At 44.8% G+C, this 19547-nt stretch overlaps 1 protein-coding gene and 1 non-coding gene across 2 annotated transcripts in view; both read left to right on the top strand.

Annotated features, from left to right (window-relative positions):
• The window catches only part of dnah10 (dynein axonemal heavy chain 10), a 33035-nt gene that overhangs the window by 11326 nt on the left and 2162 nt on the right, over positions 1-19547 (top strand). The window contains exons 27-73 of the mRNA XM_030792986.1: positions 124-246; positions 365-598; positions 772-995; positions 1489-1758; positions 2005-2188; positions 2293-2427; positions 2557-2709; positions 2962-3150; positions 3403-3549; positions 3645-3836; positions 4337-4455; positions 4792-4950; positions 5145-5280; positions 5466-5588; positions 5683-5814; positions 6045-6261; positions 6597-6716; positions 6802-6947; positions 7041-7193; positions 7427-7687; positions 7800-7972; positions 8062-8155; positions 8470-8637; positions 8917-9105; positions 9357-9528; positions 9727-9930; positions 10214-10294; positions 10592-10789; positions 10936-11097; positions 11380-11554; positions 12136-12317; positions 12875-13011; positions 13565-13782; positions 14352-14573; positions 14688-14835; positions 15260-15539; positions 15689-15918; positions 16102-16375; positions 16465-16569; positions 16794-16948; positions 17068-17222; positions 17347-17530; positions 17654-17854; positions 18099-18308; positions 18582-18677; positions 18770-18941; positions 19211-19342. Coding sequence (XP_030648846.1) covers positions 124-246; positions 365-598; positions 772-995; positions 1489-1758; positions 2005-2188; positions 2293-2427; positions 2557-2709; positions 2962-3150; positions 3403-3549; positions 3645-3836; positions 4337-4455; positions 4792-4950; positions 5145-5280; positions 5466-5588; positions 5683-5814; positions 6045-6261; positions 6597-6716; positions 6802-6947; positions 7041-7193; positions 7427-7687; positions 7800-7972; positions 8062-8155; positions 8470-8637; positions 8917-9105; positions 9357-9528; positions 9727-9930; positions 10214-10294; positions 10592-10789; positions 10936-11097; positions 11380-11554; positions 12136-12317; positions 12875-13011; positions 13565-13782; positions 14352-14573; positions 14688-14835; positions 15260-15539; positions 15689-15918; positions 16102-16375; positions 16465-16569; positions 16794-16948; positions 17068-17222; positions 17347-17530; positions 17654-17854; positions 18099-18308; positions 18582-18677; positions 18770-18941; positions 19211-19342 — 8134 coding nt within the window. The remainder of the gene's footprint in view (positions 1-123; positions 247-364; positions 599-771; positions 996-1488; positions 1759-2004; positions 2189-2292; positions 2428-2556; positions 2710-2961; positions 3151-3402; positions 3550-3644; positions 3837-4336; positions 4456-4791; positions 4951-5144; positions 5281-5465; positions 5589-5682; positions 5815-6044; positions 6262-6596; positions 6717-6801; positions 6948-7040; positions 7194-7426; positions 7688-7799; positions 7973-8061; positions 8156-8469; positions 8638-8916; positions 9106-9356; positions 9529-9726; positions 9931-10213; positions 10295-10591; positions 10790-10935; positions 11098-11379; positions 11555-12135; positions 12318-12874; positions 13012-13564; positions 13783-14351; positions 14574-14687; positions 14836-15259; positions 15540-15688; positions 15919-16101; positions 16376-16464; positions 16570-16793; positions 16949-17067; positions 17223-17346; positions 17531-17653; positions 17855-18098; positions 18309-18581; positions 18678-18769; positions 18942-19210; positions 19343-19547) is intronic.
• trnas-gcu (transfer RNA serine (anticodon GCU)) lies at positions 12473-12554 on the top strand. The gene has a single exon. It is a non-coding gene; the product is annotated as a tRNA-Ser (tRNA).

The raw sequence follows: 19547 nt of genomic DNA, 5'->3' as shown, positions 1-19547 counted from the left end.
GTGACATCTACTGGCCAAAACAAGGCACAGCTTCAGTTTTTTCATTGAATCGCTTTGATTGTGTTGCCTTCCCATCACTTCTGCATTAAGTTACTCTAATACGATATACCACTGCATGTCCAGGTGTGGATGTTAGTGCAGCGTAAGTGGATGTACCTGGAGAGCATTTTCATTGGAGGGGACATCCGTGCCCAGCTACCAGAGGAGGCCAAAAAGTTTGACAACATTGACAAAATGTTCAAGAAGGTAGCCACTATGCACAGCTAAAACCACATGTCCACTATAGTTTACAACTATTTGATGATGTTTATTTGTTTGTTTGTTTGTTTTTTTGTTTTGCCTTTGTCTTTTGACCCGCCACTAGATTATGACGGATACGACTAGGGACCCGGGCATCAAGAAGTGCTGCCTGGTCCCGAACCGTTTGACAGACCTGCAGAGCCTGAGCGATGGACTGGAACGCTGTCAGAAGAGCCTGAACGACTATCTGGACTCAAAACGCAACGCTTTCCCACGGTTTTTCTTCATCTCTGATGATGAGCTGCTCAGCATTCTGGGTAGTAGTGAACCCACTGCCGTACAAGAGCACATGATCAAGGTACTGCCCCGAAACTTTAAACCTCGAACTGGGAATCTACCCCTAATGCTAAAGCCTCACCCTAAAGCACAACATCAGCGAAAGGCAGAAATGAAAGGCATTTTGATTTCTCTATCTCTGCTGAGCGTTCACCATCAAAAGAGACATTTTGTGTTTCTCCTTATTGAACGCAGATGTACGACAACATCGCGTCTCTGCGGTTTGATGTCGGGGGGAACGGTGAGACGGTGGCGGGGGCACTGGTTTCTGCGGAGGGGGAGGTGATGGACCTCAGACAGCCTGTGCCAGCAGAGGGCAGAGTGGAGGAGTGGATGACTGCGGTTCTACTGGAAATGAGGAGGACAAATCGACTCATTACAAAGGAAGCCATCTATAACTATGAACGCCACAAGAGCAGGTATATGATTCCAAACCAAGATTACCTTTGCCCGAGAGTTAAATCGACTTAAAAAATAGCTTTCATGAAATAGGACATAAATGCAGCCTTTTGTGCAGGATGAAATATAAACGATCATCAAACATAGTCCAACACTGCGGCTCATTCATATGTGATTATGGTGAATAAATGATGTCTCAGAGCATTTGATTACTGTGAAAAATTACTGAAAAATGATCATAATCTCCACCAGGTGAGCATGTGTTGAGTATTTATTATATTGAAAGTGGCCCCTGAACAGTATATTAACTGCCAGGAAATTATCAACAGTACAACTAGAGATGGATCAACAAAAGGAGACTTATATCAGGGAGAAAATTTATCAAGAGCTTGAACTGAACTTCAAGGTGGAAATGTAAAATGAAGAATAGCTGTGAGACGATAACTGAATGTTAAAATAAACCTCTGATCGTACTGTACCACATTCCATCCCTCATGTTTGTACTGTTTTAAGGGTGGACTGGATGTTGGACTATCAGGGAATGGTTGTACTGGCTGGAAACCAGATATGGTGGACCTGGGAGGTGGAGGATGTCTTCAACAGAGTCAAGAAAGGTGATAAACAGGCACTGAAAAACTACGCCAAGAAGATGCATCAGCAGATCGACGACCTGGTGAAACGCATCACGCAGCCTCTAAAGAAGAACGACCGACGCAAAATCAACACCGTTCTCATCATAGACGTCCACGCCCGAGACATTGTAGACAGCTTTGTTAGGGACAGGTAAACGCCTAACATGTTACTAAAGACAGTGTATATGATTAGAGGGAACCAACCTCAGAGGAATTTAGTGTGTTTGTACTGTGTGCTGTTGTGCTCGTGACAACACTAATGACTGCACCTGCCTTTGTTAGTAACACTGCTGATCTTATGGGTATGTGGTAGTTTAAGTCCAGGTAGCCATGGATACGCCACAGACATATGAAACTGGTTTGTTACTTCACCCTCTCTCTTTCACTGTGTTCCCAGTATTACAGATGCCCGTGAGTTCGAGTGGGAGAGTCAGCTTCGATTCTACTGGGACAGAGAGCCCGACGACCTGTTTGTGCGCCAGTGTAGCGCTCAGTTCTCCTATGGCTACGAGTACATGGGGCTGAATGGTCGTCTGGTCATCACCCCGCTGACTGACCGAATCTACCTCACTCTCACCCAGGTCTGCCTGGCACTCTTCTGTCAGCCTCCTGGGCTATGGAAAACTGAGTGTGTGTGTGTGTGTGGACGTGCAAGTTGAATAATGGTAATCTATTTGTGCCTTAGGCTCTTTCCATGTATCTGGGTGGGGCGCCCGCCGGCCCAGCGGGCACGGGGAAAACAGAGTCCACTAAAGACCTGGCCAAGGCCCTGGGTCTGCTGTGTGTGGTCACTAACTGTGGAGAGGGCATGGACTACATGGTAATAAATCTTAGAAAATGAAATTTAAATCTTCATTTTCTCACGCTCCCAACTGTGTTTTACCTCCTGATTTCTCACTCTCTTGTTCTTCTGTCTGTGTTTTCTCTCCTGCTGTGACTGTGCGCTCAGGCCGTAGGGAAAATCTTTTCAGGGCTCGCTCAGTGTGGAGCCTGGGGGTGCTTTGATGAGTTCAATCGCATAGACGCCTCCGTGCTGTCTGTCATCTCCTCTCAGATCCACACCATCCGTAACGCTCTCATCCTGCATCTCCAGAGGTTCCATGTGAGACAAGTCACATTTACATTCACTGAAGCATCAATCCGAAATCATTCAATTATTTTGTTTGGATTCCGCATCGTACGTTAGCAGCTGTGCATTGGTCCTGCTCAGTGATGCAGTCAGTCCCTCAAAAAAGAGTGTGACATTGTGTGAGGTTTTCTTTTTTGAGTAGTTTAATTAACATGACAGTCTGAATCATTGAAAATGAGAGTGTTATGACTGACAGATGGTTTTTTTTTTTTTCTCTTCCCACAGTTTGAAGGTCAGGAAATCAGCCTGGATAGCCGTATGGGCATCTTCATCACCATGAATCCCGGCTATGCTGGGCGGACCGAGCTGCCGGAGTCGGTGAAGGCTCTGTTCCGACCCGTGGTGGTCATCGTCCCCGACCTGCAGCAGATCTGTGAGATCATGCTCTTCTCTGAGGGCTTCCTCATGGCGAAAGTGAGAAACAGACCTACACACACGCCCCCGCCATGACGAAACCACAGAAACACCCTGTGAAGAACTACATATCGATTCATATTTTAGAGAATATTTTTTTTTAAAGAAATATGTGAAAAGTTTCATTCTTTTTACAGCTTTTTACATACAGCACGTGTGAAAACTACCATACAGCTTATAGTTTTGTACATGAGGTAAGAGTTTGACTGTTTTATTCCAATTATTGGTACATATTTTCCGCTTTGATTCTAGGCTCTGGCAAAGAAGATGACAGTCTTGTATAAATTAGCCCGTGAACAACTGTCCAAACAGTCTCACTATGATTTTGGACTGCGGGCGCTAAAATCTGTTTTGGTCATGGCAGGAGAGCTGAAGAGAGGTTCACCTGATCTCAATGAGGTACGTAGCCTTTGTCTACATTCCAGCGGTGCCTATTGATACTGGCCAGATTCAGCAAGCCCTGAAATGTCTCTGTCTCTGTCTCTGTTTTTCAGGATGTGGTTCTGATGCGAGCTCTGAGGGACATGAACTTGCCTAAGTTTGTGTTTGAGGACGTGCCTCTGTTTCTGGGACTGATCTCAGACCTGTTCCCTGGCCTGGACTGTCCCCGTGTACGCTACCCTAGCTTTAACGATGCTGTGGAGCAAATCCTGCAGGAAAACAAATACGTTATGCTCCCAAACCAGGTCTCTCTTCATTTCTTTTCTCTCTCTCTCTCTCTCTCTCTCTCCCTTTTTTCCCTTCCTCTCACCTTGGTTTCTGTTTCAGATTTGTTATAACTAGTAGCCCGTGTGTACCTAATAACTCCATCAACCTGATGAAAGCGCACATTCTGCCTTATCTTTAAGGCGTATATAACTAGCAGTACAAAAAAATGGTATAAAACAGCATGTCAGGCAATGTAACGTGCGTGAAGGAGGACACTGTTCACTTCATTATAGCACTCAAAGAATTCAAAGGTTCACATGCACTGTAATGCAGTGCTTTGGCCTGCTGTCACTCGGGAGCTACTGTCTCTGCCTGTCTAATGAGCTGCTGTTTAATTCTAAGCAATCATACAATGCTTAGCACCCCAGTCACTCACTGGCCCATCCTAGTGGTCCCACAGAATCCCAAATCATGAGAGACAGGCTTTTCAGATATTGGAGCTTGAGTGTATTAATACGGCAGAGGTCTTCATCTCCAGGTGGACAAGGTGGTGCAGATGTATGAAACCATGATGACCAGACACACCACCATGGTGGTGGGACCTACAGGAGGGGGCAAGTCTGTGGTCATCAACACACTGTGCCAGTCCCAGACCAGGTGACTGCCCCATGAAGACAGTTTTGAAGAATAACTCATTCTTTGACTGGTTCACATGAAAATGAATGTTGAGATACTCATAGAGCCTACATCTTTCTGAGCTGTGTACTGCGGTGTTTCATATTCATGGATCCTGGGAGCGTACAGAACAGCATGTGTTAGATCCACTAGGAAGCATTTCTTTTGCTTAGGCTATATCTGTGTTGGCTTTGATTTCTCTGACTGATACAGAAAAACCAGTCGCAACATGTAAAAAAAAAGAAAAGAAAAACCCAATCAAACAAAAGAAAACGTACTGAAACTTTGTTGACTCTGAATATGATAATATATTTTCAGGTTGGGGCTTGTGACTAAATTGTACACCCTGAACCCAAAGGCCATGAGCGTGATTGAGCTCTACGGCATCCTGGACCCCGTGACCCGAGACTGGACGGACGGGATACTGTCCAACATATTTCGCGACATCAACAAACCCACAGACAAAAAAGAGAGAAGGTAGTCATATAAACCAAGGATCTAAAGTATATGTGCACTCTGACATGGCTGTGTCCTCCATGACTTACATGGACGTTGGGTGTTTCTTCAGGATGTGTCTTCAAATGTGAGATATTTGGAGAGTTGTTCACGGAGTGCTTTGCGCTATAATGAAGCAATGACTGGTTAACACACTAAGAGCTTGTATCCTATAGATACATTCTCTTTGATGGTGATGTGGACGCTCTGTGGGTGGAGAACATGAACTCAGTGATGGATGATAACAAACTCTTGACACTGGCCAATGGGGAGAGAATCCGTCTGCAGGCGCACTGCGCGCTGCTCTTTGAGGTAGGTTGTTTCTAGCCTGGAGCGTAAACATCACGGTTGATTGTTCATGCGTGATACTGGTATGCAGCATTGCCTTGTCAGAAAGAGAACAGTAATTTAACATACATGTCAGTTCTGAGAATTAATTCTGTGTGTCCTACCTACAGTACCATACTTTCAGTTGCAGTTATTTCATTTTATCGTAGGTTGGGGACTTGCAGTATGCCTCACCTGCCACTGTCTCTCGCTGTGGAATGGTGTTTGTTGACCCCAAAAATCTCCGCTATGAACCCTTCTGGCAAAAGTGGGTCAACAGCAGACCTCCAAAAGTATGAATCTTTGGTCTTTTTTTTTTTTTCCCTCTCCTACTATAGACACCTTATATTCTTTAAAAATAATAATTATATTTTTTCTTATTTTCAGGAGCAATCTGATCTTAGGAACCTGTTTGAGAAGTATGTGCCCAAGGCTATAGATATGATAGTGGATGGTGTGGTGGATGGTCGTCAAGGAGACAAGCTGAAGACTATTGTTCCACAGACAGATTTAAACATGGTGAGCTCAGCTGAAGAACACACTCTGTTTCATGGCCAAGGCCCTGGGTCTGCTGTGTGATGAAGATGTTTCTTTTCTTCATGTTTGGTCAGATTTAATGAAGCATCCCGGTTGCTCCTTACAAGTATATTCTATGCACTGTGGGTGCTCAGTTTGGAAGGTTAAGTGAGTCTTGGCTGTATATTTGTGTGTTTGTGTGTGTGTGTGTGTGTGTGTGTGTGCGCTCATAGGTGGTGCAGTTGTCCATGATGCTGGATGCTCTATTGGAGGGAGAAGGGTTAAATACCCAGGAGCTGGAGTGTGTGTTTCTGGAGGCCCTCTACTGCTCGTTGGGCGCCACCCTTTTAGACAAAGGCCGACAGAAATTTGATGACTTGATTAAGAAGCTGTCCTGCCTAACAACTGCTCATGATGAGAAAACTCTCGCCGGCCCCGGTGAAATCCCAGGTGACAACATAAGTGGCTCACATAACCATAACAGTAGGACTGCAGTTTGGCTAAGCTGTTCATTATGTGAACTATTCACTGGACATTAAGTGTAATGTTAACTGTTTACGTTAGAGAACCAGGTCAGCTTAGTTAATCAGCATCTATACGTTCATTAGTGTCGTAAGTTGATTGAAGGTTCCTCCTTAATCTAAACTGCTGTCTTGATTCTGGATTGTTAGTAAGTGTTACTGTGTTAGGTTGTTTTACACAGGATGTGAAAAGCATTTGAATTTGTGCTAAATGACAGCTGCACATGTGGTTTCCGTTTACATATGAGATTTGTTTTCTTATAGGCTACTTGCCAACTCTTTATGACTTTCACTTTGATGGGACTACAAAGAAATGGGTTCCCTGGAGCTCTCTGGTCACCAAATATATCCACAGTCCGGAAGTGAAATTTATCGACATTCTCGGTAAGAGCACCAACAGTGTTGGTCAAAAGTGTCCGACTCTCTGTTATTCAGCGCTGCTCTGTCATTCACTCTGTCCGTCTCTCAGTCCCCACAGTGGACACCACTCGTGCTACTTGGCTCCTGGAGCAGATGGTGAAGGTGAAGAGGCCAGTGGTGCTGGTGGGAGAATCTGGGACATCCAAGACTGCCACCACTCAAAACTTCTTAAACAATCTCAACACGGACAAAACCGTGAGTCCTGCGACGCGACCGTATCTCAGATCGTTTGGGTTTTAATCCCGAATCCCCATTACAGCGCTTAATGTCGGTATCGATATGTTTTAGACGATCCTGACCATCAATTTCTCGTCGAGAACAACATCTATGGATCTTCAAAGGAACCTGGAGGCCAGCGTTGAGAAAAGGACCAAGGAGACATATGGTCCCCCAATGGGCAAGAGACTGCTTGTGTTTATGGATGACCTCAACATGCCACGTGTGAGTGCTCACCCCAGCTGTGAATTGTGTATATTTTCCATATGTTTGTACTTTATTTTAGAGTTTTGTGTTATATGTGACAGATGTTGTACAGCATATGTTTGTCTGAAGATGTTTAACGCCATGTGTTTCTCTTAAATTGTTTATCTACGAGCATTATACAGCGTACGTTCGACTGTCATTGTTAAACAGTAAGTGTCTGTACCAATAAATATAAGTCTCGGGTCTTTTAGGTGGATGAATACGGCACTCAGCAGCCCATTGCTCTCCTGAAGCTGCTCTTGGATCGCGGGGGCATGTACGACAGGGGGAAGGAGCTGAACTACAAAATTCTCAAGGACCTGGGCTTCATCGCTGCCATGGGGAAAGCAGGAGGAGGGAGAAATGAGGTTGATCCTCGTTTCATTTCCCTGTTTAGCGTCTTCAACATCCCCTTCCCAGAGGAGGACGCTCTGCACCTCATCTACTCCTCCATCCTCAAAGGCCATACAAGGGTAAGAGCAGAGCGAAGGACAGTGGTTACAATGTAATGGCTGATGGTTGGACCATTATAGTTCAAAGCCATTGTTTCGATATTTCATGTGAATCTGTTTTTCTTCTTTGTAGCCATTTGAGGAGTGTATACAAAAAATCTGCGATAAGCTGACCTTTTGCACTTTGGAGTTGTACAAAACCATAATTAAGGACCTGCCCCCAACCCCCTCCAAATTTCACTACATCTTCAATCTTCGGGACCTCTCCAGGGTCTATAACGGCCTAACTCTTACCAACGCTGAAAGGTACGTACCGTGGTTCTTCTGTTTCCTGGACTTCACTTTCATCCTCAGTGTCCTCAATGGGATTGTTCATCTTTTTTTTTTTCCACCAGATTCCTCACAGTGGCCCAGTTCGTCCGTGTGTGGAGGAACGAATGCCTAAGGGTTTTTCATGACAGGCTCATTAATGAGACTGACAAAACACTGGTATCTCTATGGATTTCTTTATTTCTCTTTAAATCTGCAGTTTTTTCTAAATCCATTCCTACAGAGGCCGCTTCCAGGAATGCTCTAGCATGTTATTAGCACACCTGAATGAACTAATCAACCGTTCATCATGCTTAATTTAACAGGCTGTGTTAGTGTCAGAATAAATCATTCAGGGCACTGGTCTTTGCAGGAATTGGACTGAGAGATGAGTGATACTGAAAACATTTTCTTATGTCTGCTTTAACCCTGCTGGTCCTGTGTCTTCATACGTGCTCTGTTTGTATGTGTTTCTGTGCTGTGGTGGTCTCCAGGTACAAGGCCATGTTAAGAGTCTGATAGCAGAGCATTTCCCTTCAGAGTTGGAGTCGGCCATGAGAGACCCCGTCCTGTTTGGAGATTACAGAACGGCCCTCAATGAGTCTGAGCCCAGAGTCTATGAGGACATCCAAGACTATGATGCCTCCAAAGCCCTGTTCCAGGTATGAAGCAGACAATGTCATGCAGTCAGACATAACCAATACACGGGGGAAGATCACAGCCACCTCTGTTGAAGAAACTGACCTGGAAACTAATTTCTCCCCCTCTACCAATAACAATTTCTTTGTAGAAGATCTTTTTTCCTAATGTGAACATAATGTGTGCCAAGTATTTCATGAGCACAGGGTAAAACCATCTTTCTCACGCTGGGTGAAGGAAAGCAGTAATGTATTGCTTAGCTGTTTTGTAAGAGAGACTGACAGATCCCTGTTACTCTGCAGGAGATCCTGGAGGAGTACAACGAGAACAAGACGCGTATGAATCTGGTGCTTTTCGACGACGCGTTGGAGCATCTGACTCGAGTTCACCGCATCATACGGATGGACCGCGGGCATGCCCTGCTGGTGGGAGTGGGAGGGTCTGGCAAACAGTCCCTCACCAGACTGGCTGCCTTCACTGCAGAATGTGAGGTAGAGCTTAACCAGAGAGAAGCACCAAGAGAAAAAAAAATGTTTTCATTACCCCTAATTTTTTCAATACTCTTTTACTCTCCATTACCCCATTGAACATGTTTTAATATTTCCATATATCCAGTGTGTTTGTGGAGAATGTTGTTGGAAGAATGGTGAGCGTTGTCAGTTTATTGTATCTCTTTTGTTTTCATTAATCCAGAAACAGAATATTCTGGCCTAACGCTTTGCTTCTTTTTGTGCTTTCCAAGGTGTTTGAGATCGTGCTGAGTAGAGGGTACTCGGAGACAAATTTCCGTGAGGACCTGAAAATGCTGTACCTGAAGCTGGGGATTGAGAATAAGAAAATGGTTTTCCTGTTTACCGATGCCCACGTGGCCGAGGAAGGCTTTCTGGAGCTCATCAATAACATGCTCACCTCAGGTTCTCCTCAGGGATTTTTTTTTTTTTTTACTAGAAACTTCCACTTTGTCAGATGAATATAAAATGTTTCCTCTGTGTTTTGTTAAAAAAAACCCAGCGGACATCACGCTGCTAGACTGTGTATTTTTATGCTCTGTTGAGAGCTGTTCTCTCAGTTCTGGTTATGATTACAGCGCTTTGTTCTGTTGGGCTTTGTAGGCATGGTGCCGGCGCTGTTTCCAGACGATGAGAAGGAGTCGATTCTGAATCAGCTCCGCGATGAGGCCATGAAGATGGGTTCTGGCCCGTCCAAAGAGAGCGTGTGGCAGTTCTTTGTCAACAAGAGCGCCAACAACCTGCACATTGTGCTTGGCATGTCCCCGGTCGGAGACACTCTCAGAACACGCTGCAGGAACTTTCCAGGTGCCAGAGCAAAGCCTTTGATGGATTTTGACAACTTTAGCATACCATACGAATTTAACCTATTAGCAACTATCTTTCAAAAGTACAACAGTCTACAAAAGCAGGCTACTTGAATACTGTTTTCTTACATATATGTTATGGAAATATCACTCATACAGTGGGTCAGCATAAAGTCAGCATAAAACCCAAGCTGAAAGTTGTCCTCTGCGGTCTTGCAGTTGTGATGTTCTTCTTACCTGTCTTTCATTTGCTCTGTGTGTGTGTGTGTGTGTGTGTGATGCAGGATTGGTGAATAACACGGGTATTGACTGGTTCTTACCTTGGCCTCCTCAAGCCCTTCATGCAGTTGCCCAGTCCTTCCTAGGTGAGCATTTATACTGGGAGGCAGTCGCTACCGTGACCTAGATATTAAAATGGATCTCCATTCTACAGAAATTCATGCGTCATAAATCACAATAGAAGAGAACATTTTAAAGAGAGAAATGTTCAGAGAGCACCCACTGTCCTGACCATTTCATCCTCACCAACAGTTTTGTGGATAGAACATGTTAATGTAATAGAGTGTGTTAATTTTTTTTTTTTTTTTAAATGCGTTATACAGTCAGGCCTCTCTGACAGGGTGGGATTTATTCTCCTGATCCATGTTTGTTCCCTTGCCCAGGAGAGAACCAGATGATCCCAGAGTCCCATGCAGAAGCAGTGATTAACCATGTGTGTATGGTCCATGGCTCTGTGGGAGAGTACAGCAAGCTCTTCTTACAGAAGCTGCGTCGGAGCAACTACGTCACCCCAAAAAACTACCTGGACTTCATCAGCACCTACTCCAGCCTGCTGGAGGACAAAGACAAGTACATCCTGGGTACGCTAGTGCTGGTTATGCGTTTCTCTCTTTTATTTTGTCCAACGTGTGAGCTTTTGTAAAGTTTTCCCTTTTGTGTTTGTGTGCGTGCTTGTGAATATAAATGTGTGTGTGTGTGTGTGTGTGTGTGTGTGTGTATTTCTCAGCTCAGTGTAAGCGTTTGGAGGGTGGTTTGGATAAGCTGGAAGAAGCCAGCGTGCAGTTGGCAGAGCTGAACCTAAAGCTTGCTGAACAGAAAGTAGTGTTGGCAGAGAAGTCTGCAGCCTGTGAGATTCTCCTGCAGGAGATCTCCACTAACACAGCTGTGGGTTAGTATGGAAGCACAAGACACATTTCAATTGCTGTTCCGGCTAGATAAAGCTACATTTAACTTGAGTTTATATTAGTCATTATTATTATCTTATCATATTTTATTAATGCGTTTCAATCCATGATCACTGTTTCTTGTGGTTCTTTGTAGGTGTTATGTCAGGTATATTATGTTAGTGATGGATTGATTGGTTTGTTTGTTAATTCCTTTGTGCATTGTTCTGTGTATTGTTTTATGCATCTATGCGTGTGTTCGTTACAATCCCGTCTGTGCGGTGTAGCGGAGGAGAAGAAAACCCTGGCGGAGGATAAGGCCAAGGAGATAGAGGAGCAGAATAAGGTGATTGCTGTGGAGAAGAAAGATGCTGAGAGCTCTCTGGCAGAGGCTCTGCCCGCACTGGAAGCGGCTCGAATGGCTCTGCAGGACCTGGACAAATCTGACGTCACAGAGATCAGGTGAGAGCCAGCGCTGCTCTCTCACATTACTCTCCAGGCGAATGAAACGATAGAGAGAGAGAGAGCAGACGTGTCATGAAGAGGAATGTTCAGCCTCATTCCACTCAGTGCACTGAAGACTACCCTTTCAGTCTCAGCACGTCCTCTCCTGCAGCTATTAATGGCCCCAGATCAGTGTATGGGATAAAAGAGATTTGTGATCTGATCTTCCATTTTCATCTGTATGTACAATTGAATCAGGTCCAACACATCTTGAGCACAGAGCTGAGTGTGCACTGATAAACTCCAGAGTATACCTCATTGATTCATTACACATAATCTTCAGCTGTATGACCTGGATCTCGTCTCCCTTCAGACTCATAATGGCTTTGCACAGTGCCATTTGAAGTAATTATGTTGTCTAGATGTGAGTTATATATGGGCTTTGTGTTGTGATTTCCTTTACTTACAGCGATGGAGAACTCAAACCCATGTCTGGTGTCATTGTTTTCCACAGTCGTTGTTTTAATGTGCGGTGGTATGTCATGTACTCTTTATGTGTCTGATTGTGATGTTGTTTTGTTGATGACTGTGACACGCAGGTCCTTTGCCAAGCCGCCCAAACAGGTGCAGGTGGTGTGTGAGTGTATCCTAGTCATGAGAGGCTACAAAGAGATCAGCTGGAAATCGGCAAAGGGGATGATGTCAGAGGCGAACTTCCTCCGCTCGCTCATGGAGATGGACTGTGATTCTATCAATGCCAGCCAGGTCAAGACAGTGCGGGGTGAGTGGAGCTCTGTCAGTTGCTCTACTCCGAAGAAGTTCTCTATTCGAGAATGCCATGTTAAGCGCATTTTTAGAACAGGGAGTCGGCACAGGGGCTTGCTCCGGCCGCTCCACGCGTCGGCCCGGTATTGCAGTGCTTCCGAAAGTTTTCAGGACGAGGTGGCCGAGTGGTTAAGGCGATGGACTGCTAATCCATTGTGCTCTGCACGCGTGGGTTCGAATCCCATCCTCGTCGTCAGTGCCTCCTTTGCACACACCCACCCTGTGGCTGAACTGTGAGCTAAAGCTGAAAGTGTAGTAGAAGGGGCCACATCTTTTTTTTTTTTTTTTTGGGCAGCTGTGGTCTAAACCTCTAGCTTTGGGGTCATACCTGATTTAAGCTGGTGTCCTGTTACGCTACACCTACATCACTGCAGGTCACTGCCAGATAGATTACAGTATAGCCTCTGCCTTGTTTAGTCATGAGTTCGTATGGATTAGTCATGAGTTTTCCTTTTTGAAACGGGTCACAGTATTCACTCCACTGTTCTTTTGGTCCCTGCTCTGTTCGTCCAGGCTTCTTGAAGAACCTGAACACGAGTTTTGAGGAGATGCAAGCGATCAGTAAGGCTGGCTCTGGGATGCTGAAGTTTGTTGAGGCAGTCATGGGTTACTGCGATGTGGCCAGAGAGATCAAACCAAAGAGAGAAAAGGTCAGAAATCACAAATTATAAACACAGAGGACACTGTATAAGACTAATCCCATCATACATCCACAGGACAAGACACTGACATCATGATTATTATGTCACTGATATACCATATGTACAGTACATTACTACTTACCATCATTAGTGTACGGGCTCACTGTACTATATGTACAGTACATTACTACTTACCATCATTAGTAGATGGACTCACTGTACTATATGTACAGTACATTACTACTTACCATCATTAGTATATTGACTCACTGTACTACACATGCAGTACATTATGTATTACCCCATCATATTTAAATACTACAACTGTACCAGCACAAATTGATGACAAAGTTCATATTGCCACACTGTTCCAAATTAAGCCTGGTGAATTCACTGTGTATATTTATATTATACCAAATGAGAAGCATTCTAAGGTGTTTTGTAGCAATGTGCTATAGTTTTGCTTATTTTGTATTTATGATACACAAGAGGTGTTCACGGGATGTGCAAAGCCCGTATGGAGAAATGAACTGATAGCCTTGTCTGTAATCTGTTTCCTCAGGTGGCACGGCTGGAGAGGAACTTCTTCCAGAGCAAGAGGGAGCTAGAAAGGATCCAGAACGAACTGGGCACCATCCAGAAGGAGCTGGCCGCGCTGGGGGACAAATACGGTGCTGCCATGTCGGAGAAGCAGCTGCTGCAGGAGGAGGCTGAAATCATGGAGAGAAGGCTGATCGCAGCCGATAAACTCATCTCTGGTCTGGGCTCCGAGAACCAACGGTCAGTGCAAAGACTCACTATACTATATGTACAGTAGATTACTACTTAACATCATTAGTATGTGGACTCACTGTACTATATGTACAGTAGATTACTACTTAACATCATTAGGATGTGGACTCACTGAACTATATGTACAGTAGATTACTACTTACCATCATTAGGATGTGGACTCACTGAACTATATGTACAGTACGTTACTACTTACCATCATTAGTATATGGACTCTCTGTACTACACATGCAATACATTATTGCATATGGTGATTGGCACTTATACTCATGCTCTGTATACAGTAACTTACTACTATTTATACATTACAATTAAAGATACATTGTATGATCCATACTACTGTATATTATATTTATTTATTGTAGCTCTGTTTCACAACATAAACCACTCACTATTCAAACCACTCAGACACTTCCTTATAAAGGTTTTATCTGTACCATTTATAAAAAATGTCACTGTATACCAAAATTGTTTAATTACATAAAAAGGGTAACTAGGCTGGCGCACAGCTTGTTTTGTTGAGTGTGTTTGTAGTTGTGTATGTGTTGTGTTTCCAGTTGGACTGATGACCTGGAGGAGCTGAAACAGAGACGCATCCGACTCCTCGGAGACTGTCTGATCTGTGCGGCTTTCCTGAGCTACGAGGGAGCCTTCAGCTGGGACTTCCGTAATGAGATGGTGTACGAGGTCTGGCAGAAAGACGTGCTGGAGAGAGGCATCCCCCTGAGCCAGCCCTTCCGCATAGAGAGCCTGCTTACCGACGAGGTCGAGATCAGCAAGTGAGTGTGTCCGTTTGGGTGTGTGTGTGTGTGTTTACGGGCCTGTGTGTGTGTGTGCGTGTGTGTGTGTGTGTGTGTGTGAGACAAGGTTACTGAGCTTCCGTGTTGTTATAGGTGGGGTTCGGAGGGATTGCCTCCTGATGAGCTGTCAGTGCAGAATGGCATGCTGACCACCAGAGCCAGCCGTTTCCCCATGTGCATCGACCCGCAACAGCAGGCCCTCAACTGGATCAAAAAGAAAGAGGAGAAGAGCAACCTGAAGGTAGAAAAACACTGCACCCGAATTCATTTAGACTGAAAGGCCTGACTCCCAAACTTGACTCCTACACCTCGTATGTGGTTTTGTCTTGTATGAGGGCTGGACTTACTCTCACTGTTGGTGGTCTTGCAGGACCAGATACTGATCTGCCTCTCTTGTTCTGTTTGTCAGCATCTACTACACCTAACAGACTGTATTCTGTGAAGTTTTTGAAATGTTTAAATATGTTTCTCTTGAGTTTTATTTGAGTTTTCCCGAAAAAAAAAATGCTGTTGTGAAAAATTTGACCCTATCCCTCTCTAACCAAAAAGAGACTACCAATCAGAGGACATGGTGTTTGGCTGCTTAAGATTACATAGCCTTTACATCCTTTGCAGAATCCCCTTAAGCAATCCCTAATATCCCTCCCATTCTTTTTTATCTTCAGATCTCCTCATTCAATGACCCAGACTTCTTAAAGCAGCTGGAAATGGCCATCAAGTACGGCTTCCCCTTTCTGTTCCAAGACGTGGATGAGTACATAGACCCGGTCATCGACAACGTCTTGGAAAAGAACGTCAAAGGGGCAGAGGGTCGGCAGGTCATTGTGCTCGGCGACAAGGAGATCGATTATGACCCCAACTTCAAACTCTATCTCAACACCAAGTTAGCCAACCCCAAATACTCCCCTGCCGTGTTTGGCAAGGCCATGGTCATTAATTACACTGGTAAGAATGATTTTAAAGCACATGGTTATTATTTGCACAAGAACTGATTGCCTTGATTGGGACCTATTTGTATCTATGGGCATATAACGTGTATTTTTGGGTTTGTATCTCTGCGTGATTTCTCTGTACGTGTTTTTTCTGTGTGTCAGTGACACTGAAAGGACTGGAGGACCAGCTGCTGAGTGTGCTGGTGGGTTTTGAGCGTAAGGAATTGGAGGAGCAGAGAGAGAGGCTCATTCAGGAGACAAGCGAGAACAAGCGTCTGCTGAAGGACCTGGAGGACTCGCTCCTGCGGGAGCTCACCACCTCCACCGGAAACATGCTGGATAACGTCGAGCTGGTTCACACGCTGGAGGAGACCAAGTCCAAAGCCAGCGAGGCATGTACAACCAGCGGGGAGAGAAAAGCGCACAGAAGAGAACACTTTTAACGTGTCATTCACTGTAGATTTAGTCTTGAAGACAATATGTTATTTAGTGCTGTCTACATATCATTTTAATCTCAAACCACAGTCCCTTACAGAGTCTATGACCTTTGACCTTTTTCTGTGCTAAACCGTCAGGTGTTTGAGAAGTTGAAGCTCGCGGAGAAGACGTCAGTAGACATCGATAAATTGCGTGACGGCTATCGACCAGCGGCTAAGCGTGGAGCCATCCTTTTCTTTGTCCTGGCAGAGATGGCTCAGGTCAACAGCATGTACCAGTATTCCCTAGCCTCATTCCTGGATGTGTTTGACTTCTCTCTCCGCAAATCCCTGCCTGACTCCATTCTTCCCAAGAGGCTCAAGAATATCATGGACACTCTTACTCACAATGTTTATAACTACGGCTGCACCGGTGAGACTCAGACTTCTTGTCCATTGTGAGCGAGAACCTGTTTATGGAGTTTATTACAGACTATAACCATCCTGTGCTCTGTTATTCAGGTCTGTTTGAAAGACACAAACTCCTTTTCTCCTTCAACATGACCATTAAGATTGAGCAGGCAGAGGGGCGGGCTCCCCAGGATGAGCTGGAGTTCTTCCTCAAAGGTGAGAAGAAAAGGGTAGCTCCTCCAATGAGCATCAACACATTAGAGAAGCGCATGCAAAAATCCACTAGATGAACACTTCTAAAACGTACATTTGCACAGTATCAGACATTTATTAACTACCCACAATGATTAGACCCCACTCAGGCTCCAGTCAGTGTAGACCACTGGACACAAGCGATCTTTTGCCCAACATGTTTATTTATTTATTTATTTTACGTGCAGGGAACCTGTCCCTGGAGAAGAGTAAGCGTAAGAAGCCTTGCGCGTGGCTGCCCGATCAGGGTTGGGAGGACATAGTGCGTCTCGCCGAGCTCTTCCCTGAACAGTTTGGTACACTGATAGACGACATAGAGAAGAACCCCAGTGAATGGAAATCAGTGAGTAATTCCAACATGCGTGCAAGCTCCTATGCACACACAGTCATTTACCAAAGAGATTATGTGTAAGACATAACTATCAGGTTGAACTGAGACTCTCAACCCTTCTTGTCTCCCAGTGGTATGATTTGGATGGACCAGAACAAGTGGCCTTCCCTATGAAGTACAAGGATTGCCTTACGTCCTTCCAGAAGCTTCTACTGCTGCGCTGCTTCCGGCTGGACAGAGTGTATCGCGCCGTGAGTGACTATGTCACCATCACTATGGGAGAAAAGTGAGTTGGACATGCACAATCACAAACAACACACTCTACAGTGTGATGGGTAAAGAGATAAATAAACCATCCAGGTCTTTGTGAGGAAGCATCTTTTTTCTCTCTGTTTCCTCCCTCTTATCAGGTACGTCCAGCCCCCGGTGATTAGCTTTGAGGCTATCTTTGAGCAGAGCACACCAAATTCACCCATCGTCTTCATCCTGAGCCCTGGCTCTGAGCCGGCCAGCGACCTTATGAAGCTGGCTGAACGCACAGGGTTTGGAGGCAACAGACTCAAGTTCCTCGCCATGGGCCAAGGCCAAGAGAAGGTACTGTACATGCACCCAGTCAAGACAGATGTTCTTGAGTAGTTATTGAGAGTTAGTATAGATTGCATATAGGGTTTTTTCTAGAGACTTGAACTCTTTTTTGATTTCTTTATGTTATTCCAGGTGGCTCTACAGCTGTTGGAGACGGCGGTGTCCAGGGGTCAGTGGCTGATGCTGCAGAATTGTCATTTGCTGGTGAAGTGGTTAAAGGAACTGGAGAAATCCCTGGAGAGGATCACCAAACCTCACCCAGATTTCCGTCTGTGGCTCACCACTGACCCAATCAAAGATTTCCCCATTGGCATCCTGCAGAAATCTCTCAAGGTGACGAAAAACAGATTCCTTCAAATGATAACACTCAATTTTCAAGTGACTTGATGACTTACCTGAAGATGGTTTTGTACCTCTTTTGGATCTTGAGTACTTTTTCTTTCTTTAGTGAATCTTTTGATAGTTGAATGAACCTCAGAGACCTTGCAAAGTCAAACCAATAGTGATGAACTCCTGTGATCCCTGTAATGTGACCAGAGTCGGGGTCTTGTGTGTGTTCTCTTTTTTTTTTTTTTAGGTGGTTACTGAGCCTCCTAATGGACTCAAACTAAACATGAGGGCGACTTACTTTAAAATCTCCTACAACACACTGATGAACTGCCCTCACCTAGCCTTCCGCAGTCTCGTCTACGTTCTCGCCTTCTTTCACGCCGTCGTGCAGGAGCGACGCAAGTACGGCAAGATCGGCTGGAACGTCCCCTATGACTTCAACGAGTCCGACTTCTTGGTAAGATTGAGACGAAAGTCTGTCGTGAGCCCTTTTCTTTTGCTTTCAACAAGCAGGAGCGAACCGAAGAGAAATCTGCCCAAGAATAAACCTGTCTTTAAGCGGAAGTCTGACGTCACATCCCTCTCTTTTTACTGAATGCACAGTTCCGTCACATTAATCAGTGACCTCGCCGTAACCTGAATTTTCTTGAGGCCAGTGTTGTTTTGGCCCTTTGGGAGTCATATAGATTGACATTATGGAATATGTTGTGGGCATGGTTGTGTTACCCAGGTGTGCCTGGAGATTCTGGATACCTACCTGACCAAAGCTCACAGTCAGGGTGATGCAAAGATCCCTTGGGGCAGTTTGAAGTACCTTATTGGAGAGGTAAGGCTGATCTCACTCATCATCTCTTCGTCGCTGCATGAGCGGTTTTTGTATAGGTGCGGTGTGTGTGACGTGTTCCTGTCGTTTTGCAGGTGATGTATGGTGGCAGAGCCATCGACAGCTTTGATCGCAGAATCCTCACCGTTTACATGGACGAATACCTAGGAGATTTCATCTTTGACACGTTCCAGCCCTTTCATTTCTTCCACAATAAGGACGTTGACTACAAAATCCCACCGGATGGACCCAAAGAAAATTATGTTGGTGTGTAACAATGTACATCATCAAATAGCTCATTTCCCTGTAAAGGCCTGATTGATCCTTTGCTCCACCTTCGGTCAGTAGTTGTTCTATCAGCAAACTCAGAACGATCACTCCCTTGGGTTATTACATTTGGTCTTGCAGCAGAGATGCATGCTTTTGGGGGGATATTTGGCAAATAACAATTTTAGACAATTTTTTGTTCTGAAGGTGTTAAATTAACGAGGGTCTTTAACTAAGGGCATCATGTAACCTAATGTTTTTTTTTTTAGGAGAGATTGAGAGCTTGCCTCTCGCTAACACTCCAGAGGTATTTGGCTTGCACCCCAATGCTGAAATTGGTTATTACACACAAGCTGCACGGGACATGTGGACTCACCTCATAGAGCTGCAACCACAGACAGGTACTTTACCCAGTAGAGAGGTAACTGGCTTTACAGACGGGTACCTTACCTAACAGTAACTGATCTAAACCAGTCTTTGAGCACTGGATATAGCAGTATAAACCAGTCTGTGGGTTTGGTTTAGACTGGTATATACAAATTAATAGACTGGTTTGTTATGGTAGAAGCAGTCTGTAAGCAATACAGATACCGGTCTAAACCAGTT

Source organism: Chanos chanos, chromosome 15 (genome assembly GCF_902362185.1).
Source record: "Chanos chanos chromosome 15, fChaCha1.1, whole genome shotgun sequence".
NCBI lineage: Eukaryota > Metazoa > Chordata > Actinopteri > Gonorynchiformes > Chanidae > Chanos > Chanos chanos.
Note: the sequence above shows the minus strand (reverse complement) of the source record. Positions and strands in the feature narration are given on the sequence as shown.